Source organism: Miniopterus schreibersii (genome assembly GCF_964146895.1).
Source record: "Miniopterus schreibersii genome assembly, chromosome: 2".
In the NCBI taxonomy this organism is placed as follows: Eukaryota; Metazoa; Chordata; class Mammalia; order Chiroptera; family Miniopteridae; genus Miniopterus; species Miniopterus schreibersii.
This window is the reverse complement of record NC_138102.1, coordinates 96,279,193-96,306,254: the sequence shown is the minus strand read 5'-3', so window position 1 is coordinate 96,306,254 and position 27,062 is coordinate 96,279,193. Positions and strand designations below refer to the sequence as shown.

The 27,062-nt window shown below is 41.2% G+C and overlaps 1 protein-coding gene across 1 annotated transcript in view; it reads right to left on the bottom strand.

Moving 5' to 3' along the window:
- Positions 1-1,335: 1,335 nt before the first annotated feature.
- Positions 1,336-27,062, bottom strand: part of CRYL1 (crystallin lambda 1) — a 171,657-nt gene continuing 145,930 nt past the window's right edge. The window contains exons 6-8 of the mRNA XM_081129903.1: positions 11,292-11,397; positions 4,244-4,350; positions 1,336-2,118 (exon numbers count right to left, since the gene is read on the bottom strand). Of these exons, the coding sequence (XP_080986029.1) occupies positions 2,005-2,118; positions 4,244-4,350; positions 11,292-11,397 (327 nt within the window). The 3' untranslated portion in view covers positions 1,336-2,004. The remainder of the gene's footprint in view (positions 2,119-4,243; positions 4,351-11,291; positions 11,398-27,062) is intronic.

Genomic DNA, 27,062 nt, shown 5'->3' with positions numbered 1-27,062 from the left:
AACTTTATGAAATTCTGATGACTGGACCACATAGGTCATTTAGGCTCTCCATTTCTTTACATAGGTCTTACCATTGATGCGGCCCCAAGGCTCTTGGCCACCATCTGGGTCTGGCCCTAGCTCTAGCCTCCCCTTTCACACCCAGGGAACCACTCCCCTTTTCCAGGGTGCCTAGCACTCTTCCCTGCTCTGCTCCCTCGGCCAGGAAGGCTATCTTCTTACTCAAGACCCAGCTCAAAGGTTGTCTGCTATGAGGCCTTCCAGGGCACACCCAGGGGCAGGTAGTCATAATCTCCAGTGTATATGACCCTCTGGAGCACTGTCCTATTTTACTATAACATTTGACTGTCTTACAGTAAACTTTTGAAAGGCAATGACAATGTGCGAGATGCCTGGTGCATTACAGCTGCTCAGTGGATGTTGCTGCATAAATAAATGTGGGAATGGGTGAAAAGGGGAAGGGATTAAGAAGTACTAGTTGCTAGTTATAAAAATAGTTACAGGGATGTAAAGTACAGCACAGGGAATATAGTCAATAATATTGTAATAACTATGTATGGTATCAGGTGAATACTAGACTTATCAGGAGGATTGCTTCGAAAGTTATATAAATGTCTAATCACTACGTTGTACACCTGAAACTAATAATATTGTATGTCAACTGTAATTACTTTTTTAAACTAATAAAATAAAATAAATAAATGCATGTGATGGATGAGTGATGTGCATACTTATCTGAAAATACCACTTCCACATGGTTCCCAATCAGGGACACTGGTTCCAACACCACCACAGCCTTGGCTCCGAGGAAGACATCTCCTACTGGGTGAAGCTGGGAAGCTGGTTACCTGAAATGTAAAGGCTGGAGCATCATTTGGACTGGGAGCTGTCAGGGGCCCCATACAGGCATCCAGTGATCAAAGTCACTGTGACATGCTGGCCCTATGGGATGGGGGAACTTTTGTGCAATCTCCCAGAGTATTTGGAGAGAAAGTGCTAGAGGCAGACTCCATTTCAAAGAACATGATGGGGTACTGGGTGAAGTTAAACAGGTATCTTTACTACAGAACTTGGAGTCCCTAATTTCCTATAGACATGAGTGCCCAAGGGGAGGCAGTACATGGAGTTTCCCACAGGTGATTGCAGAGCCACAGGGCACTGTGGAACACACTTTGGAAACATTGGCCCAAATAGGTGGATTTTTACTGAATAACAGACAAAGAACCCAGAATGAAGTATTTGCCGCCTACTCATTTATCACAGTCATTCTAAGAAACATCAATCATCAGGATCAAACAGTTTCTCAAAAAGATCAGAAGAAAGAGGACACCAGTATGGAATCAAAAACTTTTATTCAGAATAAGCACTGGCAAAATGAAGGTAGTTAGCTGACTCAAAAATGCAGGGGTACAGAGTACTCAGAAAGGGATTAGAAATAATTATAAAAATATTTTGCTACAGATTAAAATGACTTGAAACTACAATCATTGTCTATAAAATGTAGGATATGTAATCACACTTAAAAATAAAAAATGAAAATCTTGAGATGATTTGCTTGCCCAGATGGGAGAAAATCAACAATGCTCAGAACTCAAGAGCTGTTTTGACACCCACATCTACGGTATGGTCAAAAGTGACTATATCACTGCTAACCAGAGACCAAGCTCAGGACTTGTATGCCAAGGTACCTCTGTGGCTGCCACTGTTTCAAGCAATATGATTAAGTCCTTATAATTCCACCAACCAGGACTTCGAGTGAGGGGAGTAACAGCATTATAAAAAACTTCACTGGTCCTGGCCAGTGTGGCTCAGTTAATTGGGTATCATCCCATCTACCGAAAGGTTGCAGGTTCGATTCCCAGTCAGGGAATATGCCCAGGTTGTGGCTCGAAACCCAGTAGGGGGTGTGCAGGAGGCAGCCCACTGATGTTTCACTCTCTCTATCCCTCTCCCTTCCTCTCTTTCTAAAAATCAATTTAAAAATCTTTTAAAAACAAAAAAACTTCATTGGGATGGCATCTGACTTTTCAGTTTGGCAAGTCTCATGAGGCACTGGTCCCTCCACTGTCTTCTCGCAGCTAAGTGCTCAGGATCATCTGGGACTTTCACACACATGGCCTGGGAACAGGGAAAGAAGAGAAAAGACAACAAGAAAAAAGAAGAAAAAAATAAACAAATGGGACAACATCAAACTAAAAAGCTTTTGCAAAGCAAAGGAAACTATCAACAAAACAAAAAGACAACCTACTAAATAAAAGAACATATTCATCAGTGATCCATCTGATAAGAGTTTAATATCCAAAAACCTCTTAACATAAAACAAACAAACAATTTAACACCAGAAAAAAATTCAATTAAAAAATGGGCAGAGGGCCTGAATAGACATTTCTCCAAAGAGGAGATGCAGATGGCCAATAGACATATGAAAAGATGCTCAACATCACTAATCATTAGAGTACAAATTAAAACCACAATGAGATACCACCTCACACCTGTCAGAATGGCTATCATCAATAAATCAAAGAATTGCTGGCAAGGATGTGGAGAAAAGGGAACCCTCATGCACTGTTGGTGGGAATCGGTACAGCCATTGTGGAAATCAGTACAGAGGTTCCTCGAAAAATTAAAAATGGAACTACCATGTGACCCAGCAATTCCACTTCTGGGTATTTATCTATCTGGAGAAATTCAAAAAACTAATTCAATTAAACAAAAATAAACAAAAAAAAAACAAAAAACTAATTCAAAAAAGAATCCTTGTTCATTGCAGAATGATTTATAATAGTCAAGTATGGAAGCAACCTAAGTGCCCACCAATAGAAGAATGGATAAAGAAGAGATGGTATATATATATATATATATATATATATATATATATATATATATATACACACACATATATATATTTATATTTATATATATTTTTATATATATATATAAATAGAAAATTACTCTGCCATAAAAAAAAAAAAAGAATGAAATCTTACCATTTGAGACAATATGGATGGATCTACAGGGTATAATGCTAACTGAAATAAGTCAGAGAAAGACAATATCATATGATTTCACTTACATGTGGAATCTAAAAAACAAAATAAACAAAGAAAATAGAAACAAATTCATAGATACAGAAAACAAACTGATGGTTGCCAGGTGGTAGGAGGACTTGGGAGAATGGGTGAAAAACATTAAGGAATAAGAAGTACATGGCCTGGCTGGTATGACTCGGTTGGAGATTCATCTTGTACACCAAAAGGTCATGAGTTTGATTCCCGGCTGGTGCACATACCTAGGTTGCAGGTATGAAAGGTAACCAATCAATGTTTCTCTCTCTCTCCTCTCTCTCTCTCTCTCCAGCCATTGCTCCCTCCCTTCCTCTCTCTGTAAAATCAGAAAATCAGTAAACATATGCTTGGGTGAGTCTAATTAAAAAAAAAATACAAACTGTCAGTTACAAAATAGTTATGGGAATGTGAAGTACAGCATAGGATATATAGTCACTGATAGTATAACTATATATGGTGTCTGGTGGGTACTGGGCTTATCAGGAGGATCACTTTGTAAATTATATGTCTAACCACTATGCATATACCTACAACTAATATAAAGTAATACTGAATATCAACTGTAGCCCGGCTGGGCGTGGCTCGGCAGTTGAGCGTAGGCCTAGGATCCAGGAGATCATGGTTCGATTCCCGGTCAGGGCACATGCCCAGGTTGTGGGCTCGATCCCCAGTCGGGGGCGTGCAGAAGGCAGCCGATCAATGACTCTCTCATCATTGATGTTTCTATCTCTCTCTCTCCCTCTCCCTTCCTCTCTCTGGAATCAATAAAGATATGTTTAACTATATATATGTATCAACTGTAAGTAAAAATTTTTTTAAATAAAAAAGAACAAAGAAGCATGAAGAGGAGGTAATTTACCAGAAGCATAATTGATGGTCCTACTGTGCAAACTGAATTTGCTCTCGAAGACAAAAGGAGTGGAGTAAACCCTCTGTGAACACGAGCTTTCTGAATCCAGAGACTCCAGCTCCTCAGAGATAAGTCACAGTGAGCTTAGAGTTCACTGGTCACACTGCTCTGAAGATCTCCGAGGACCATGACAGAATTGTGGATGGCAAAGTTAGGGATGAGGGACCATTAAAACCAAAAACAAAGATTCTAGCTGCACATAAACGTCCCTGGGCACAGAGCTACCTCCCCCTCAGCCTATAAAATTCTCTGCCGTCAAGCCACATACCTGGTGAACCTTTTCAACTGTGGGCCCAGAAAACTCTGGAATGGGTCCAAAAGTCTTGAGGACATGTTTCATGCTTTCACCGTATCTGTCACAGTAGCTTAACATACCTGAAAACATATGAACACAAGAATCCACAAAATCAGTCAGAACATTAGAGGACTCCCAACTAAGACCGACCCGGAGCGTCTTGCCCTGGGTCATATTAATTACATTCCTTTCTTCCTGTGAGTGAATAAAAGGAGGTGGGCAGTGCTCCTGATTACCTGGCACTGAGGACTGAGGGTCCTCACCATGAGTCAGTCACTCATCAAGCTTTCCCTCCCATCTCAGAATCCTGAAAAGCAAGGGGTCCCTGGGGCCTGCCATTCTACCTCTCTCAGTGTACCTCACAGGACATTCCACTCAGCCTGTGTTCCTGCACTGATTTATTGATTATCCCATCAAGTCCTATATTCACCAAAAATGTTACGTAGAACAATGTATCTATGAGGTTACTTGTGCAAATGGCCTGAATGCATTTTCTGAGAATCAGATGTTACAGCTCACTTAAATCTGTTTCCCATTTCATGCTTGTTCCCTCACTTCTAGTCACCGCTTGACTGGGGTCTATAAGGCAGCAGATAATTTAACACAGGCTCAGAGTGTGGCCAGTGGATGACAGCCCTGTCACCGGAGCCCAGGCTGCCTCTGTCCCCAGGCTGCACTGCTCTCCAACTGTTTTTGCAGCTGGCGCTGGGGAACCCAATCACCTTCTCAGATGCCGAGATAAGGGCCCTAGGATTTTGGTGGAGAAACTAATGAAGAGGCTCATTGGCCAGGAGAGAGGAGGAAGAAGCACAGTAACTTAGAAGCAGTTGTGGGCTCTGTGCAGCTGAAGCTAAGCTCTTCAGTTTGAGTCAGATGTACACAGAGAGCAAAGCAGAGTCTAGGGGCCTCACCTCCCAGCAAGTGGAACGGGCCTGCTGGGACCCGTCTGCTCCTGGCACTCCTCCCCTCCCACTGCCTGGGAGGCAGCAGGGCTCAGCCAGTGCAGGCGTGTGTGGGGAACAAGTCCCATCAGAGGCCAGGCCTGGGTGTGCATAGACGAGGCATCTCTGAGCCTGGGCCCACTGGAGACACGGCTGAGCCACCTGCTGTGCCACCCTTTCAAGCTTTCCCTCAGGTTATACCTGTGTTAAATGAAGTGAAACATCTTTCACAACCAGAAAGACTCAGAGGTTGGTCAGTCAGGCTAAAAGGTAATAGGGGAACAAATGAACAGCAGAATTTGCCAAGAACCTCAAGCTTGGTTCTTATCCACCCCAGAAAAACTGTTCTCAATTAATTTTAGATAAAAATCATCACAAGATATTCTTTAAAAAAAAAAAAGAAACTTTTTTGCAGTTTAGTGGTTTTTTTTAAATGTTTTTTTATTAATTTCAGAGAGAGGAAGGGAGAGGGAGAGAGACAGAAACATTAACGATGAGAGAATCATGGATCTGCTGACTCCTGCACACCCCCTACGGGGGATCAAGCCTCCAATCGGGGCATGCGCCCTGACCCAGAATCGAATCCGGACCTCCTGGTTCATAGGTCAATAGTCAACCACTGAGCCACACTGGCCAGGCTTCGGGGTTTAGTTTTGGTGGACCCACACTGTCGTAAAAGCCTGAATTCACTGAATTTCAATTTTATTTGCCTCAAATAGCTCTCCTTCTCTTTCAATGTGCTAAAGTAATATCAAACTTGCTCTTAGAAGAGAAATTATTTTGAAGGGTAAAATATTCAAATATACCAACTTTTCTGACATTAGCACCTACAATTAAGTGGTGGACATTCTCTTCTTAAAATAAGGGGTTTCACTTCATTTAACACAGGTATAACCTGACAAAGATTCTGGAAGACTCCCTAAAGGTTCCAGCACTGGCTAGCTATCTTAGAGAGCTCAGCATATCCAGAACACAGAAAACCACCATTACATTTATTTCCTTTGGAAATTAAATATTTTCTTCACTTTATCTATGAGTTTATTTATTCAAACTAAGCGTGGTAAAATCTAGACACAAATAGTTATTCCTTTTGGGGGCAGAGACACAAGAGTCAAATGAGTTGGAAAGATATTAAATGAGAAGAAAATGGGAGGATTGGCTGGAGCTGCGTATTCATCCACGTGCAGGGAAACAGAGACCAATGGTACCCTCCCGGGAACCAGTTCCATCTCCCTGTCCTCCTTGAGCTGCAAAAAGCCATGGATGCAATTCAAGGACTGTATTTCACCTCTGGATTACTTCACATTTTCTGAACAAGCATTCACCTTTCTGTGCCCCTGTGAAGTCATCTGACTCTCCCAGGGGCTTTCGAAAACTTTTTCCCCTGCTTTTTATAAAATTTGTGGCTTTAAAAGGGCATTTATTTCTTTAAGATGGAATAAAATACAGTAAAACTCTTTATAATATAATTCATAATTTCCCCCCAACTTTTCCAGGAAACCAAATAAAATTCAGTCTTACAAATATAAAAACCCTTTCTATAGCATTCACTCAAGCCCATGGGGTAAGCAGCCCTGAGTCTATGGTGACCATAAGAGGCCACACAGCTGGTGTGTGGAGACCTCCACTTCATGGGTGGAGAACCAGACACCACAGGATGGCTCTCTCACTATCATAAAGTACAAGTTCATGGTTACTTAGTGTCACAATTATTTACAATGTCCCAGCAACATCAGTTATTTGCAGTATCTTCCCTTCCGTTAGAGCAAAATAAGAGGTTTGAATGGGCATGTTCCAAAATACCGAGACACTTCACATTTTATCCCACAGCCTGTCCCTCCTCTGCATTACCGTGAAGTGAGCCTCCCCTATGTTTTTCCTTCTATGCTTCCATGCCCTCTATTCTGGTCAACCATGTACTTCCAACAACTCTCAGAGAGCTTAGCTTTTTACAAGACTTTGAACCTAATTTCTTAAGAGATGCTGATACAGAATGAGAAAAAATGAGAAAAAGAATTGATTATCATGAGATTGGATTTAGCTTCTCTTGCTGCTTTCTGACTTGTTCCTTGAAGGTGTTATTCCTTGTTATTGCCCTGAAGGTGAGACACGACCCAAGGTGATGGAGTGGTGGAGGGCAATCCCATCTGTCTGTGTTTACAGAGCAGGCATCTGTCTGTGTGGCCACTGTCACAGTAGAGGAAGCTGCTGGGACACTCCCCAGGTGTTGTTTCTTGGAGAGCCTTAATTGCTACCCACACCAAAGGAGTCTGTTTTTCATATAGCCTAAGAACCAACACTCACGTGAATTCACCTGCCTTTAAGAGACAAAACTTATTAGGGAAGATCAAAAAGGCCCCAAAGCACAGTGACATTATCTAATTCCCACCTGAGTGAGACTTTGCTGGAGGCGGGTAGACAGAAATTGCCAGGAACAACTCACCTGTTTCACTGTAAATCACAGCTCCACTCAAATGAACCAGACCCACCAAGTAGGCATCTCAATTCAAAACAAACCAACAAACAGCCCTAGCTGGTTTGGTTCAGTGGTTAGAGCATCAGCCCTTGGAACTGAAGGGTTCCAGTTCGATTCTGGCCAAAGGCACATACCTCCATTGCAGGTTTGATCCCTGGCCGTAGCTGGGCTGCGCGCGGGAGGCAACCAATCCATGTGTCTCTCTCACATTGATGTTTCTCTCTCTCCCTTCTACTCCCCTTCCACTCTCTTTGAAAAACAATGGAAAAAATATCCTCGGGTGGAGGATAAAAAAAATAAAACAAAAAAAACAACAAAAAGACAAGTATCTACACAAGTTTTCGAAGAAAGGCAAGATGGTGAACATTCATTTCAACTGGAGGTGATGTCCAGGGGCTGCCAGGTTCCAAGAAACAGTCATTTCTCAGGTAGAGCTGAACTCAGCAGGCACCCAAAAGGCTGCCAGGTGTACGAGGGACCAGTCTTTGCTGACCTGCTAGTCTAAAAGCTTAGCAAGGAAACAAACCAAAGTCTTGAGATTTCATATTCCACAGCAAAAATGTGCTAATCTGTATGCATTCTGTATTTCTCTCATGTATTTGTGAATCTTTTGTGGAGATTTTTTTTTTTTTAAACTGGAAGAGTAGGGAATTAAACAAAACTCTGTGTGAATATAAAATTTATTATGGACTTCATATGTCAGCCATCCAGCTAAGTGTCTCCATCTGGTTTAATTCTGACACCACCCCTGTGAGGTTGTTACTGCTGCTGCCCCATTTTACAGATAGGGATACTGAGGTGCAAAGAACACACTGGCACAGGGCTATTTAGCTTATAGGTGAAGTAGAGACCCAGGCTGACTGGCTCCATGAACCAGGTCCACTCTTCTGAGAGCTTGTCCTTTGTGGGTGTTACTTTTTAAAAGTAGCCAAAAAAGGAAGGAAGCATGCTGGCCTCCTGTTTTTCAGGTGCTATTTTATTAGATTAAAAACAAATAGGTCAAGCCTGTGTGGTTCCATGGTTGAGTGTCAACCCAGAACCAAGAGGTCACAGTTGGATTCCCAGTCAGGGCACATGTCTGGGTTTTGGGCTCGATCCCCACCCAGCAGGGGGCGAGCAGGAGGCAGACGATGATGCTTCTCTCTCATTGATGTTTCTATCTCTCCATCCCTCTCCCTTCCTCTCTCTGAAATCAATAAAAATATTTTTAAAAAGTTAATACAAAATAAAAACAAATAGTCAAATATTTTTACCCTTTCTAGATAAACTGTAGCCTTTAAGACTAATACCTAGTCTTAACCTGAGATGCTGGCTTTATGAAAACAACATCAAAAAAAGAACTCTCTCAACTCCAATCTTGATATATCCTGGGTGACACTGAGAGGAATCATGATCATTTCCACTGGTTCTGAGCCCTATCTTATAACTGTCTCTGTTCCTTGGAATGCTCTGAAGTTGAAAACTACATCCGTCCACCATTATCATATTAAGCCAATTAGGTTTTCTTATCAAACCTGCTTTGTGTGAAAAATTGTTAATGGGCCTCCTTCCTATCTGCCATGTTGTTTGACTCCCGAGTTTCTGGTTTCATCGGCTTCAGTTTCTACTTGTTTGAGAGTCAAAGCAGTTCTCAAGTCTCTCCCTATCAGTTTCTCCTGATACCTGAATTATCTTATTTTTCTCAAGAAAAAAAGAAAAGAAAAACACAGTGGTTATCCAGCAATGTCTACATACATTTCAAATGCTTTAATATGTTCATTACATTTAAGGTTCTGGTTAAAAAAAACATTTAAAATTATCCAAGTCCGGCCAGCATGACTCAACGATTGAGCGTCGACCTATGATCCAGGAGATCGATTGATTCCCAGTCAGGGCACATGCCCAGGGGTTGCCGGCTCTATCCCCAGTAGGGGGCATGCAGGAGGCAGTCGATCAACGACTCTCTCTCATCATTGATGTTTCTATCTCTCCCTTCCTCTCTCTGAAATCAATAAAAATGTATTTTTAAAAAATAAAAAATAAAATATCCAAGACTTTATTTTAATGATACTTCAAAACTCTAGTTTCACTTTAATGAAGCTTGTGTCTTTACATTACCCTCCTACATTCAAGTGTTATTCTACCACAAAAGTAACATGGGGTGCCAGGTGAGAGTCCCGTCTCCCTTCAGTTCCTCTCAGCTGGGTGTTAAGGAAGAATCAAGTCACCTATTGAACCACTTTTGCATGACATGCGACCAATCCACTCAAGGACACAGGTGTACACCTGCTGTGTGCAAGAATACATCTGGTAAAACTGTTTGTAATTATCCATTGGAAATTGTATTTCATTAATTACCACGGTGAAAATTAACTAAAATATTACTAAAACCTTGTGGAATTACAAAATCTAAGGCAGACTCCCAAAGGTCATCTGCTCCTACTTCTGACCTCACTGCAAGACTCCTGTCAACATCCAGTCATCTACACAGGTGAGGACCAGCCTCAGCAGCTAGGCTCATCTCCTTCCACATCAGTTCCACTTCCTAGAAAGTTCTTCCTGCCATGTCCTGATCCCAAACCTGTCTGCCTGCCATTTCCAGTCTTTCATTCTGGTTCCACCCCAACAAAAGTCGTGGACAGACGTACACACATACTCTGATCACTTCTGGATCAGCTTCAGTTTCTTGATATTTTTGTTAAATGTAGATCATGGAGCTGAATAAAATATTCCTTTTCTCTTTCTGCATATGTTTTACAAGTTAATAATATAATTATTAAAATAACATATAATTATAGAAATTTATGACAACACAGAAAAGTAAAAAGGTAATAAAAGTTACTTATAATTTCAACACCAAAAGACAGTCACCAAATTATTTAGGTGACATTTCCCCAGATTTTTATACATGGCTTTTTTTATTCATTGTTTTAATTGGGTGTAGGTTTTATTATTTGTTTTTCAAATAATGTCTTCTTTTTAAATGGCTTAAAATCTGGTGGACAGTTTCATTCTTGGAAGTTTCTCACCCATCTCAAGTGACCTTGCTTTTAAAATCATCAGATCAGGAGCTCATACTTACTTCCCCCAAGCCCTTTGAGGTGGCTTCCAGGGTAACTGATGGCCCAGCCTGACCACTTTCCAAGGGCACCAGCCCCTTCTCCTGTAGAAGCCCCTCTGTCGTGGCACCCTACCTTCTATAGATCAGCAAATCATACTCACAAGCTGCCTGCATTTAGGCAGAAGGTAAGTCAAGCAGAGGTTCATGTGGTTATTTCCCTACTTTTTTTTTTTTCTTGCCTCTAAATAATGCCCTTATCTTTCTCAAGAAAATACCACTTTATCTTCTATCAGGCTGGATGACATGTGACAAAGTCTCCATAACATTGCCCACCTCTCCTTCTAGTCCTCACTGAAGTGCTGTTCCACACAGAGCCCTGAGGTCCATAGACTTACATCCTGGGACACAGCCATCTGTCCTGCCCCTACCTGTGAACAACCAGGGCTGGCCATCCCTCCTGTACATGATACTGTTTCTATTCAGTTGTAAGAAAAGACAACCTTTAATTGTCTATGAAACCCATGAAAACACTACACTGCACAAAATTCCCATCTGAGCCCCTACCTTCTGCATTGAGATGCATGGTTTCCAGGGGTCCAATGAACGCATATCGCAGGCCCAGGCCGTGAGACATGACGAGGTCCAGGTCGCTTGGAGACACTATTCCTTCCTAAACAGAAGAAAGGGGGTGACACATGGGTGAGTCCTCCGGAAAGAACTTTTCTTACCATTACTTTTATCCTAAATGGGGCAGGATCCCCAAAAACTCTCCAAGCACTGTAATAGTGTTTTTATCGAATTTTGCATGATGAAACTATACTATGGAATCTGAAAAGAGACTATTTTGAGAAATGCCAAATACCAACTTGCTTTTTCCATAGCTGTAATCAACCTTTTCCCTTACTGTGCCCATTCTACTATCTTCCCTTCTCCACCCACAACCCATGGCTCACCTGCAGCCCTGGCAAAGGAGGAGAGGATGAAGGGAAAGGGAAGAAATAAACCGGGTACTAAAGGAAAAGGGCAAGAAGAATTGTCTACACATTTGTTAAGAACTGGGGCCGTAAGACTGGAGCCATCAAAAGAACTGTGAAGTTGCTCTCCAGGCTGTTCCTGCATGCAAGCCTGGCCTTGTTTAGCTTCTAGTGAGTTTATAAAGAATGATATTCTTTGATGAAATGCAGCCTAACAGGGTGTTTGTTTGCAAAGGTGGGGCCCTATAATCTTCTGCAAATGTGAATTGCAAAGCAAGAGGCACACTGTTGGGCTTTTAGGTTGTATGTCAAACTGACCATCAGTATGACCTGGTCTGTTAGAAATATTTGCATCATTGGGCCCTTCACTGACAGCTCAGAAAATATCTAAAGATATTTTCACCTTGGCCATTTCAACTGTCAGGAAGACAGACATGGGGGAGGCTGTCATGTGTTCCCCTAAGTCTTCACTGATCAGACCAGTAGAATGACTGTGAAATCTCCAGCTCCTATCCTGGGTGGCTTCTTTCACAAATAAAGCACTGTGGGCACAGACACGGCTCCTGCCTGGCAGCCATGCCAAACTGCCTCTGTAAGTGGCTACTCACTGTGCTGCAGTGCTGATACCTCTTCCACCGGCAACACTGGTGGCCCTCACCAGCCCTAAGGAGGTGGTCCTCAGTGTAGCAAGGTCCCAGGAGAGGAGAATGAAGTGCTCAGCTGTGGAAATCTCAGTTCTGCCCTTACTCCCAGGTCACACCCCCACAAAGTACCCATCCAACTCCCAAGAACAAGCTCAGACATGTGGCCTACCCTACATGGCCTGTTACTCTGGGTTACAGAGAAAAGCCTTTACCTCTCCTTGAAGGGCTGCCAGCTGTCTTATCGGAAGTGTCTGAGGGGGCGAGGGTCATCACAGGTTCACCATGGCCCTGTGGCCAACAGGAAGGAGCCCTCCACCCTCCAGATGGCCCTAGGGGATCTGGGCTAGGCCTTCCATGCTCAGTAACTGCTGTTCCTCCTCCTCCGAACCAGATGACTTCTCAAGTCCCAAACTTCAAAGTCACCCAAGAGGTAGAAAGGGGGTTTGTATCCTCAGCCTCCATGACCTGCAGCCCAGCTGCTGAGGGAGAAACACCAGTGACTTCAGGTCTATGTGGATGTCTGGACCTCCCTGGTGTGGGGCAGTGGGTGGGACTGGAGCTGAAGAACCAAGAAGACAGAACCACCCACAAGGGGCCAGTGCAGTACAGGTATGAGGAGAAACTTCATTAGAGGAAACCATTCTCCACCTAACTTTGTGTGTAAGAGAGATAAACAAAGACATGCAAAAACCATGAATATATTGTTCAGAGAATGATTACAAAGCAACCCCTCCAACCAACACCGTGACTATCTTCCTGATCGTATCCTTTCCAGAGACAAACATCTGACTTTTGTAATAACCATTTAAGATTTGCCATCTAAAGATGACAAATTTAGATTACTAAACCACAAAGTGTGCTTTTTGCATCTTCTTCAAAGTGGAATCATACTGTAAATTCTTTTGTGATGTCAACATAAGAAACGTTCAAATCTATATTTTTGTGAGTTTATTTGAGCCAAACTGTTGACAATTGCTGAGAAGCAAATCTTAATTGATTGGGATAATGCTTCAGAGAATAGCAGTTTTACACCTTATTTTATACATTGTAATCAAAAGAGAAGACACAAGTGGGTTCCATGAAATCCACTGGTGATAGATTAGGGCAGGGGTGGTCAATGTCTGGCCCTCGGGCCATATATGGCCTGGAAAATCACTTGGTCTAGCCCTGCCAAGGCAACCTCAGTTCCAGCCATCACATTAGAGGTGAGTTAATTAAATGACCAAATATAGCAGGCTAATTTTTAAATTGATAATTCTGTATGGCCCTAGAATGATGTTATAAATATTCAAACGGCACTCAGCAGAAAAAAGCTTCCCCACCCCTGGACTAGGGAGACAGGAGAAAGAAAAGAGGGGAACCTCTGGGATTGGATGAAAAGTAAAATGACAGACATATACATCTTTTACGTTGGTGGGTACAGGATAGTTAATAACAATGAGGGGATTTATGGTCTCCCATTGGTTATGCCCGAGGGGTCTGAAAAAGGGGAGTTAGCTTGACACTGCAAAGGTATGTTATCTTAGATGCAAAAGACAATAGACAGGCTTAGTTAAGGTAAAGGTTGACTTTTGTCAGGGAAGATTCTAGCCTAGGATATGACTATCTGCCATAAGCTGCTTTTAGTTAAGAAGTTTTCATTTCAGACCATCCTATGTAGTTACTTTAGGTCTCTGAGTTTGCAAGGCCTCCATGCAGGCCTTCCCTGTGTTTGTAAGGTTAGCATGTGGCCCCTTTTCGTCCACAGTGACCTGCTTCTTTCACGCAAACTTATGCTTTTAAGCTCTGCCTATATGCATAGCTGTAGTCTGCCCATTCTCGCTGATGCATGAAAACCAGAGCTGACTCACCCATCCTGCTGTGCATGAACCTCTGGGTCGTTTCTAGTTATCGAGTACTGTAAACACTGCTGCAGAGAACATTTTTGCTCCCTGCTCCCAGGGTGCATATCTGAGGCAAAACTGCTCTCCCCAAGCATACACATCTCTGATATGTGAGAAAATGCTGAGCTGCTTCCCGAAGTGGCTGCACTCGTGTGCCCCGCCTCCAGCAGTGTATGTGAGGTCTCATCACTCCACATCCCCATCAGCACTTGGTGGCCTCATGCTTGCAAACTTTTTCCAATATGGTTGGCTATTGTGAGACCTCACAGGGTTTCCTATTAGTTCTAAATCATCCTACTGTGAGTTCATCTGGACTCCTAACAGCAAATTATTCTGTTTACTTGAATGCTGACAAGCTTCACCCCCTTCACTTCAGATAGCACAGCTGTAAGGAGGGAGGGGCAACAAAGGGAGGAAATAATATACAGAAGCTCAAAGTGATGCCCAGAATCATTAAGAAACCCATGTTGAACCACAGGGCACCCTCCTCACCCTCCTCCAAGCTCTGGGGGCAGGAAGGGTGGCTTCTGGTTCCCTCTCCAGGCTGCCCACAGGCATCTGGGGTGGCACCTGGCACCCCAAGGGCTCCAGAATGCTGTGAAAGGCAGGGGCCCTGCAGACTCTCCCTCATCCCTGGCTACCAGGTCAACATTCCAACCCTGAAGTTCTCATGATGGCTTTCAAACTGTGAGGATGTGGACAGAGAAGCTGTCTCACACTTGCAGTGCTATTTGCCTTGGCTCTTTTATAACGGTGTTTAGTACTTTTAGGGCTGACTTCAAAAGGATTTCAAAATACCCAGAAAGGGAGCCACCCAAGGGTGGTGGTTTCTTTTTGATTTGTAAGTATCATGTGAACTAACAGTGACACCACAGAAAGCCTCAGAGGGACTCTCCATGCTACATCATCACACAGGGAGGAGCCACACCTTCTCCAGATTCCCAAATGTTCTCCACTCCCTCCTGGCTCGTCTACGGAAGGGCTCTACTTTTATCAGTTACAATTTATTAGCTGAACAAGTTAGAAATGGGATAACATTTTAATATCTTCTTTTCTTAACTCCTTCTTTCTGCCGCATTTGCATTATTGAAGTAGACTTCTCTAAGCTTGAGTTTTTACCCAGCAATTAAATCCAGAGAAAAGAAACAATTAGAAGTGGTTCAGCTGAGATGCTCACTCATTAAGATTTCACCTCACTGAGGAAGTTTATCCCCGCTGCACTCAGCAGTGAATGAAATGCTCATAGTAACGATTTTTGTTTGTTTGTTTTTAATCCTCACCCGAAGACATTCTTAGAGAGAAGATGGAAAAGAGAGAACACACACACACACAGTGTAAGAGAGAAACATTACTTGGTTGCCTTCTGTGCGCTCTTGGACTGGGGAGCAAACCCACAACCCAGGTGTATGCTCTCACTGGCAAGTGAACCGGCAACCTTTTGGTGCACAGACTATGCTCAACCAGCTGAGCCACTCTGGCAGGGTAGTTAGGATGTTTTGAAGCTCAAGTTGCTTAATTTTGTTGTTGAGCTTCATTCTTCTGAGGGAGACCAGAGTTTGCCACCCCAAAATATGCCTTTTGGGATAGTGATGATTTCAAGCTGGTTATTTTTAAGAAACAGAAGACTCAGAAAGAAACTTGGATCCTTCCCCTTCACCTGCCAAAAGGGATTCAGATAGGAAAACCTGCTTCAGGAAGGGAACTTTAGCATATTCGCCTCAGCATATGTAAAGTAAGTGGCAGGCAGGGAGGATCCAAGCAAAAGTCTGTTTGTTGGACTTCCCTCCCTTCTGTGTCCCATGGTTTCCGGGTGGAAAGCAAAAATGTCTTGACCACAAGTTTGCTTTTTCTCATCTACCTGTGAATTGCCTGCTTCCCCCTTTGAAGTCCCAGATCCCGCCTCCCTCTCCTTGGTCCAGAATGGCATATAAGCCTAACTGTCCAGTATGTTGTCCTCAGGTCCCGTATTCCCGTGGAACCCACGTAATGTACATCCATAATAAATTTGTTTGTTTGTTTTGTTTTTGTTAATCTGTCTCATGTTAATTTGATTACTAGGTCAGCCAGAAGAATTTAGAAAGGTTAAAGGAAAATTATTTTTCCACTCCCCCAGTTTTGGCAAGCTAGCCAGGTGCACTCACTAGCTGGGACACCACTAGTATTCTTACCCTGTAGCCTCCCTGGTCTCTTTCTGCAGAGTTTGGTAGAAGTTCAAAGTGGTAAGAGTCCTTTTTTCTCTTCAAAATTTAGACTAGCAAAGGGAAAATATTGGTGAAACTAGTTTTCTGGGCAAACACAACTATGTTGATCCTTTTTCTCCCAGAATGGTCACTGTTTGTCTATGTCATTTGTCTTATTCTGTTTTGAGAGCTTGGTTTTGATCTCCTTTTTGTCTCTACCATCCAGAAGGTTCACATACCAGCATGTATTTGGCAGCCAGTCAGGTAGGCTGAGGGTTCCAGGCAGCTGTGTCCAGTAGATGCAACTGGGCAGCTGTACCCAGTTGACTGACATCTTTTTGCCTGTTTGTCCAATCGTGCCAGCTCTCAGAATTGGTCACGTGTCCCAGTCCTAAAGGGCCTTTATCATCTCAACCTTTGTTGTTTGATCACCTGAAGCAACAAAGGGATTTTACTGTCCTTGACTATCCTGGGGGTGAACTTTTGGATCTTGTGATGGTTGCATCCTTTGCACTCTCTATGGAAGCCTCTTGCTTCCTTGGTTAAGCCATAAAAGGCACTGGTTTGAGTTTCTATAGATCCTATGGTCAATGGCCAGACAATGAAACCTCTGAATTGAAAAAATTTCTAAATTGGAAAATTATTAGAGCTCTCATCATAACAGCTAAAGAAAGACACAATTTAAAAAGTGGATACAAAGAAATATAAATAAAAACCAGTTTAGGAAGCCTTATTGAATCTGCTGTTTCAGCTTTCCCTTTGGATCTTACAGATGCTAATAAAAACAGTAGGTTAGTTAACAAGGGAATGGGAAGAGCTGAAGGGAGAGTCAAGGAATTCTTTCCAACAAGTTGGAAGAATTTTTTTTTTTTAATGATCAAGAAATAAAGTAAATAAAGCAAATATTGATAGGAGCAAAAGAAAGAGGAAACAGAAAGGGAAGAGTCACAGGACCCATCCCAGCAAGGCGGAAATCTTTAGATTATTATTAAGAAATGAGATAAATAAAACTGACATTGATAGAGTTAAAAGAGGTTTTCATACAGCACTAGCAAAGGGAACCCGCTTCTGGTCGCCCAACATTAAAGGGCCCCAAACAAGTCTCCTCTATTTATCCCAGTTTAGAAAATTTTTCAATTTAAAATGTTTAATTTTACAAAGAGATTACAAAGAGAAACCTGACCAGCAATCAGTTGGGCAGCAGTTAGGCTGGTTAATCAAGTTACTCCTTCACACAGCACCCCCTGCACACTGTGGTACCAAAACACATTGGTGAAGCCTGACCTAGGCTACAATTAGATTAGAAAAATGGCAAACTGTAGTGGTTAATAAGATTATAGAAGTTGGAATGTTTAGCAGGTATTATTTAAATTAGTTACATCAACTTTACCTGAATGTTTTATGGGAATGGATATTTTATGTCTGGCTGGGAACATGTTCCCTTCCTAGTGCTATAAATCTAAAACCTGTTCATTAAGACCTAATGGAGGCTGCAGATAGTGAAGGGGTCCAGAACAGGGCTCCCCAAGAGGGTGCCAAATTGGCATTTCAGCCAATTTGAGCTGAAGGTAGAGCCTTCAATTTGAGCCTGTGGGCCCAAGAGGAACTTTTACCTCTCCCTTAAAGAATTTAAACTGAGGACCTTGCCCATAATAAAGAGTTATCACCAGAAATAACTTTTAATGACCTATCCATATGGCAGGGCAAACTTCTAATTACTGAACACCTGCTCTTATCCTGAAAATGAGTTTCCTCCCCTCTGAAGCCCCAAAGCGTATTACCCTCCTTCTTAGCTCAATGCCATATATGCCTCATTTTCCCTGTCTGTCTCTGAATCTCTCACGTATGTGGGCTCCCATATGTATGTATGTAATTACATTTGGGCATTTCCTCTCTTTTATCAAGTGATTGTCTCTTTTAACCTATTGTATTATGAGGATGGAAATTTTATCTAATTGGGGAACATTTCCCATACCTAGTTTCTGTAAAACAGAAGGCATGTGAATCTGCCCTTCAAGCAATAGGAGTTGGCCATGCTAAATGGGAACCAATAAAACTGCCTAAGCCACACAGTGAGGAGTAGAAGCCAGAAGCTTCTTTCAGGGGCTGATAGAAACAGATTTTTCTGAAAAATCTTGTAACTTTGATATTTTCTCCATGCCTTTATAATATAGATTTTCTACCTCCATCTTCTCTAGGACCTAAGAGCCATTCCTTAAAATGCGAATGATTCTTGGAAATCGGGTAAATGAAAAATCTTAAGTATCTTCACTACAACAATGAGATCTCTGTGTTTGTATGTTTTATGGGTGACATAATGGTTTTCTACCTCTGGAGGGTATTACTAAAGAGCTCTGTTTAATCTTCTTAAAGGAATTAAGCACTTATGTAAAAATTCTCAAACATATAATAGAAACTAACCCAAATTCTTTTCAGGGTCACATGATCTGAGAGAATATTTGACATTAAAGCTAATTTAAGTTTGTTGGTTTAATTAAAACAGACGTGGCTTTAAAATTACTCGTATTAAATATTTTTATTTTACCCGGGTTTAAAAAAAAAAAGCTCATATATTTCTAAAAATTATGAAGTACATTTTCCAATAAAAAACCTATGTTTCTAGAGGTTACAAAATGTATTCTCGAACTTGTTGATCTATAGAATGTTGATACGACTACTCATAATTGCTTGCTTTTTGGTTTTCATTAGAAATTAAGGTTTTAAGGGTTAAAAATTCCAATATATGTAATTGAAACTATGAGAGATAATAAGAAAAACAACTTTGAATGCAAGGAAATAATATATGTTTTTGGTAATAGAAGGTATAAGATATGAAGATAAATTTTTTGAGGGACTTTAATAAGGAAATGGTTTGTTCTAAAATATATTGGGCCCAGCTGGGCGTGGATCAGCAGTTGAGCGTCGACCTAGGATCCAGGCGATCGGGGTTCGATTCCCGGTCAGGGCACATGCCCGGGTTGTGGGCTCGATCCCCAGTCGGGGGCGTGCAGGAGACAGCCGATCAATGACTCATCATTGATGTTTCTCTCTCTCTCTCTCCCTCCCCCTCTCCTTTCCTCTCTCTGAAATCAATAAAGATATATTTAAAATATATCGGTTATTTCTGAATAGGTAAAAGAAAAAAGAGACAAAATAAATTAGACAAGGAAAACTGTAGGTTTATGAAAAGGAATTTTGGGAACAAAAATTTATGTGTGGTCAAGTTGAATAAGATTGGAATGAATTCAATTAAGTACATGAATTTAAATATCAAAAGTAAACTAGTACAAAGTTAAAAATAGTTTTGACCCTTTAAAAAAAAAAAGGACAAAGTTTTCTTGGGCTATTGGTCTGCTCTTGATAATATATTGTGATAAGTCTTCTGTCCTGGAAGCTAAGATCCTGTGTTTTTGTTGTTTTAATTAGGTCTTGGTTACTTAAGAAAACTAAATCTCACTAGTTAAGAACTAAAGTTTTGCTAACTATGTAACCTTCTGTATTTGTCTTTGAAATATTTTATTGTCACTTCGGTTAAATGAATAAATAGTGTTTCATAATGATCTGTGCTCTTTTTAGTCAAATATTCAAACCTTTTGATGTTTGACAAACTTCCCAAAATTCAGGTTTTAAATAATTTTTTACTTAACCTGAAAATAGCTTTGAGATTTTCCAAAAAAAGCCCTTGGAATATTTCAAAGGATCTCTCACTCCTCCCCTTATAAAAGAGAAATATTAAACTAATGAGGCTTATTTGGTATGTTGAATTGTATGGAAAGCATTGTCAAATAAGTGAAGATAAACTCCTGTGGTAGATTGTATCAGTAAATGCTATTAATACAACTATTCCAAAAATTGTATGAAATTTCTAAAATTTTGGTATGTCCTGATATAATGTTATCACTTATAATTCTAATTATTTTCTTAAATGTTATATCACAGAAATAAGCAAATTTACTTATCAATTGCATTATAATGAACTCTCATCTGACCCTGAACCATGGGCATTTGGGTATTTGTCATTTGCAAAGTCATTGTCTTACTCAACTGCTTTTACAAATATGTTTCATCTTCAGAGAGCTTCATGGAGAGAACTAGGACACTCTGAAATACAGGTTTCTGATAAAGTTTTACCACTGAACCGGGTAAAAGTCTGCAGAACTGATGGCTCCATAAAACTGCTAACAAAAGATCAAAATAAACAAGAATTAATTATGTGGGACTGAATGAACTGATAAGGATGATTATAATTTTTATGACTTTAATTTGAAATATTGCTGATTTTTAAAATATTTTGTTTTTCTGATATAGGGAAAATTGTTCCTCTTAAACTGCCTATGACTTAGAGTAATTTGGTAAATTATACTTTTGTAAGCAGAATTGAAACATTTATCTTTTTCTCCCTTCCCAATCTCTCCAGAATTCAGAAACTCGCAGTGAGTATTCTTATTTTCATAGAAATATAGTTATTTGCATAAATTCAATAAGAATTTGTTCTCCTTGTAACAAGACACAATTGGAAATTGGTTATATTACCAAGGCTTTGACTGGAAAGTCATGTTTGTGAGAGACATGCATAGACTCAGACATGACCAGACAACTTTAAGGAATTAGGATTCAGATTAATTTATGGAAGCCTATTTAGAAAAATCAGCCTGATACCTTGCTTATTGGGTTCCCAACAATCTTAACAGGTGAGTAAGGGAGGTCACTTCCTGGCAGGTTCCGGAACCTAAGATATTTTGGGAATCTCAAAAAGAGAAGAATTAACCCAAGTGTAAAGGTACTGCAGGCAGTTTGATGGCAAGTATTTGGTTTGGCCTCTTAGTCTCAAGAGGCTGTTAGAAGTTCAATCAGGAGATTCCTTAAAAAAAATCCCAGCAAAGCAAATGTAAAAGAACCTATATGATCCATTGCTATTCTTGTTGTATTTATACAAATAACAGGCCAAAGATATTGAAACAAGACTTGTTTGGAAATAAATTAGTCTTAATTTGGCTATCTTTGGTAAAAATGAAGGCAATTTTAGAGAGAAAAACTGTTTTGGTAGAAACTATAATTCACATTTGTAGACATTAGATTCTAGTTCAGTTAATTGTCTTTGAGGCTTCGTTTTCCAACTGTAAAATGAACTGGACCCTGAATTCTTCTAGTTTCCTCAAATATTGAGCTGCAACTCTCCAAACTAATGTTTCCAATTTTCTTATCTTTTCACTTATTGTCACTGAGAACTAAAACTGCCTTTTTCCTGAAGTCCTGCAAACTGCAACTAGATAACATAATATAAACTTCAGAGAAATCATCCTAACAGCTCATGTTTAGACAATCTTTGTGCCTTTACACTGTAAGCCACCAGAAAAGTCTGTCTGAATACTCAATCACATTCACACTGCAAACAGGAGAATCTTTCAGCCCTGGCTGGTGTTGCTCAGTGGTTACAGCACTGGACTGCACACTGAAGGGTCACAGGTTTGATTCTCCATCAAGGGCACATACCTGGGTTGCAGGTTCAATCCCTGGCCCAGTTGGGGCATGCGCAGGGGGAAAGCAATAGATGTATTTCTCTCACATTGATGTTTCTCTCCTCCCCCCAAAAAAATCAATGGAAAAAATATCCTCAGTTGAGGGTTAACACACAAAAAAAGAGAATCAGACTGTCACAGCCTGCCCTCACTCTGGCAAAAGACGCTTGGAGCCTGACATCTAGAAATTTTCTCAATTGGCAGCCTTCCAGGCTCAGAAACTGGTTTATAATTTGCTCTAATCATTGAATTTATTTTTCTTCTGTTTCCATAGAAATGCTTTTTATTAAATGTCTGATTGCTTGCTTACACAATATAGGTCTAACTTTGGGAGCCACCTGTATTACCGTGTCTTGAGATGAGACAGAATGGTTTAACTGAACTGACCTATTGTCAGGACTCAGTGATTGGATCAGTGAAATAAGAAGCAATCTTCCAACTTAGCATCTGGAACGTGAGCCTTCTTATTCAGTTTCAAAGGTGGGGCTGAGGGAGACCAGAGTTTGCCACCCCAAAATATGCCTTTTGGGATAGTGATGATTTCAAGCTGGTTATTTTTAAGAAACAGAAGACTCAGAAAGAAACTTGGATCCTTCCCCTTCACCTGCCAAAAGGGATTCAGATAGGAAAACCTGCTTCAGGAAGGGAACTTTAGCATATTCGCCTCAGCATATGTGAAGTAAGTGGCAGGCAGGGAGGATCCAAGCAAAAGTCTGTTTGTTGGACTTCCCTCCCTTCTGTGTCCCATGGTTTCCGGGTGGAAAGCAAAAATGTCTTGACCACAAGTTTGCTTTTTCTCATCTACCTGTGAATTGCCTGCTTCCCCTTTTGAAGTCCCAGATCCCACCTCCCTCTCCTTGGTCCAGAATGGCATATAAGCCTAACTGCCCAGTATGTCCTCAGGTCCTGTATTCTTATGGAACCCATGTAATGTATATCCATAATAAATTTGTTCATTTTTCTCCTGTTAATCTGTCCCATGTTAATATGATTACTAGGTTGGCCAGAAGAACTTAGAAAGGTGAGAGGAAAATTACTTTTCCACTCCCATGCCACCCAGAGCCTTAGTGGCATCTGTGGCCTAAGTGTTAATATTGTCAGGATTAACTAATTACAATGGTATAAAAGGCAGAAACAAGTGCTTGAGTTGAGCCCATGGATGTGATAAACAATTCCTTGGAAACAGTACACTGCACACTGTTTAAAGGTTGAAATCCAACTCCACTTCATGGTGTTTGTGGTTCAACCAACATTTGTCTGTATAGCTATCAGTAGTTCCTCCATTTCGTGGTAAAATTCTCAAGTGACCGGTACAAAGGAAGCCCCGTGTTGTTAAAAGATTCCTAAAAGTTATACAGAATGACGAACGCTAAGATCACTATTATTTCAAAGCCTGGCTGTATCACATCTTAAAAAATCAGCAGACGAGCCCAGCTGGGTGTGGCTCAGCGGTTGAGCATTGACCTAGGATCCAGGAGATCGCAGTTAGATTCCCAGTCAGGGCACATGCTCGGGTTGCAGGCTCGATCCCTGGTAGGGGGCGTGCAGGAGGCAGCCGATCAATGACTCTCTCATCATTGATGTTTCTCTCTCTCTCTCTCTCTGAAATCAATAAAGATATTTAAAAACAAAAATCACTAGGCGAGGAGAGCCTAGCCCAAGTGGTAAGGAATCCCCTTTATTGAAAAACTTCTAGCTTCTACTTCCTTTAGTTAAAATCTAAGACTTACCACAATCAACCAACTCATGGCCATGGCACACACTGTGCACCTGGCATGAATTGGAAGAAGGATAGGGGGAGATGTCACAAGACTACCATCCATTAGTAAGAAGCAAATACAAGATGGTAAATAAAGTATTAAATTACTGTGATACAAATTTTAAGTATAATTAATGGTCTGGGGCGGGGGAGAGGGGTATCAGTCAGGGTACTACCAGAGAGACAGAACCAGCAGGTTACATATGTGGAAAAAGACTTTTCCAAGGTATTGGCTTTTGCAGTTGCAGGCACTGGCAAGTCTGAAATATGGGGCAGGTGCTGAATGGTGGAAACCTCAGTTCTGCTCTTAAGGCCTTTCAACTGATGGGGTAAACCTTGCCTAGATTATTGTGAATAATCGTCTTTAATTAAACAGATTATAGATGCTAATCATATCTACAAAACACCTTTACAGCAACATCTAGCCTGTGTTTGACTGGGTATCTGGGCACTCTAGTCTTGCCAAGCCAATCGTCAGGGGATAGAATAGACGCGGTATCCTGGGTCTAGCACTTGTTTGTGGAGTGGTGGGAGGAGGAGAGAAGACACATCTACTGATTAACAACTGGCAAAAAGTTGATGGGTGCAGTGGTTCTTGATCTTTTGGATAAACACGGAGAAAGCAGGGAAGTCTTGCACAATTTAAGGATGAGATATTTGATGAATGAATCTCTTGTATTTCCTCTATTGATTACAAGTACATAGAATTATTTTTCCTTCTCTCTAATCATCCCATTCATAAATTAAATTTTCTTATTCAATTCACATGATTTTCTTGCATGCTCTCATTTTCATTTACTGTTCTCATGTTTCTTCCTGCCATCTTTCCTTGTCCAGTTCTTTTTTTTATTAATCCCCAATTTTGGATCTCCTATTTTGTTTCGCTCTACTTTTCACCACACTTGGTCCTAAATTTTAAAGTTTTTCTCTGTAAATACTGCTATAACTTTGCCACTGCCATCACACAGACTTGCTACCCAGGAACATGGACTAGGTCATGTACAAGTCCTTCCACACCTCCCCAACCAGAGCTGTTTAGGAGTCAATCCATTGTCTTAACTGGGAAACAGAAGCCAGGAAAAGCTGTATCTTAAGTAAATGTTAGATAATGAAATGCAACTCACAGGCATGAAGCAGGTAGTGGACTTGTTCAGTGTCACTGAGGTCAGAGGCCAAGGAGAAAGGGCATCAGGAAGGAAGCCCAACTCAATCTCTAGTTAGAGCAAGGACAGAACAAACTTAAACTTGAATGAGCTCCCCATCTCCAAAGATGTTGCAAAGATGGGCTAGAGAAGAATAAACACTGGTGTAGAAATAACTCAAGTATGAGTGAGTTGGACTCTCTTTTTTTGGAAACATCCAGCCCTGGAGTCCTTGTGAATAGCACAGAGATAATAGAGTTATAGATCTTGAAGTTAAATGAAGAACTATCATGATGATTCATGGTTCTTCTCCTGAGAAACTAACTAGAATTGTGAGTCTGCTCCCTCAATTTATATAGACTTAAACTGGCCCCAAGCAAGAGCAACAAGACCCGATCTGACCAACCCACCCACACTACCTTCAGGGAAAGATGAGGCAAATATAAGACTTTAATAAGCAGAAAATAAAAGACTGCTAAGTGCTGCCCATTGTTGCTCAAAGGCTGTGGTCGGGTTGGAGAGCTGGTCGGCCTTGTGCCAACGCTGACAAGTTTTCTTAGACACGGGGCACAAACGTTCCTGCAGAATGACTCAGGCAAACTTTGCTAAGTCGTAGAAGAGCTGATTGAACACCACACTTAACTGATGCAACAGGACACTGAGTCAGAGCCATGAAATACTCACTGTCCAGAGCCCCAGGGGAGGCCACTCAGGGAGAGGAGATGGAAGTAGGAGGTGGATGTGTTGTCAGGCTGTGGGACACCATTCCACCATTCCACTGATGGCCAGAGGTGTGGGTGGAACCCTCTGGCGGCATTTTGGGTACACCTATCAAGTCATAGAAACATGACGGGGAGACCTGCCACTAGAAATTGTTCCAGAAGAGACTGTGCATGCAAAGGGGCTCACTGAGGTATTATCATGGCAGAAAACTTGAGGCTACCTTAAGACAAGATTAGATTTTTTTTTTTTAAATCAACTTAATGAAGTATCATGAAGCCATTAAAAATGAAAACCCCAGAAAAGTACTCTTAATAGAAACTGGACAGGGACACAGAAAAATAAAAGCCATTTAACAGGGCAGGGGAAACACAAGTGGTATTTTTCTCTTTCAATATTCTTTCAAATAAGGATCTTATATAGAAACGAATCAAAAAAGGGAAGAGAAAAAGAGGAAAGACTTCATCCTGATGCCAGGGACGTTCCAGAGCTCTTCAGGCCCCAGTGGTCATACTTGGTGTGTTTTTTCATTCTGTGCTGTGCACATAACAATGCTTTCAGGGAGAAAAATAGTATTAAAGAGTCTGAAAGAATGGGAAAGGTCTTGACCTTAAAAGCAAACACAGCAAAAGGAATCCATCCTTTTGTGCAAATGTGAAGAAGTGTGCCAATTCAGCAAGGGCAGGGATCCCTTCATTGTGGGGTCTTCTGAGAACAAAGTGTTTTACAAAGAGGTTTGAACCAAAGAGTTTAAGCCCCACTCCAAAACCAGAAGCACAGCACATCCCCCTCTGTGTCTGCTCCTCCCTCAGAATTTCAGCGGGGCTTCTTGTCTCCTGGGTACCAGGTCACAAGCTTTGGAAAGCAGAGAAGGCCAGTATGAGTTGTTACCTGCAGCCGCCCTTCTCTGCCTTTTCTCTTGAGAACCCCTCTGCCTTCCTTCTATCCTCGATTTCAGGGGCCCATTATCTCCTGCCTATTAACTTTCCAACTCATACTGGAGGAGCTGAAATCCATCATTTATATTCACCGATGGATTATCTGTTGGTGGTTGTTAGTAGCCTGGTGTCAGCAAAACAGCATTTTCATTTAGTGTTTTGTTTTGTTTTGTTTTAGAGTTACAATACTAACATAGAAGCTCTTACTTTAAACACTACTAAAGCAATCCCAGGCAGGCCAAGCAGGTGTTTGGGTTTTTTTTAATTAAGTATGTGTTTGATGTTTCCATTATGCTTGTCTGTTAATGCGGCTGGAGGTGTCTCTACAATAATAAATCAGCACGATCTCTCCTTTCAATAGGGCTTTGTTGCTTGCCAATTTGACTACTCAGAAAGTTATCTCCCATAAAGTAATAAAAACAATTATAAAAGTGGACTACTTCTTAAAAAGACACTAGCTACTAGAAGGAGTTCTAATTAATGGATGATTCCCAGCCAGCAAACCAAGTTTTCAGAGAGAAGAGAATTCATTTCTGCAGTGCTCACATCCCCACTGACTGTTCTGGAGGGAAGTCA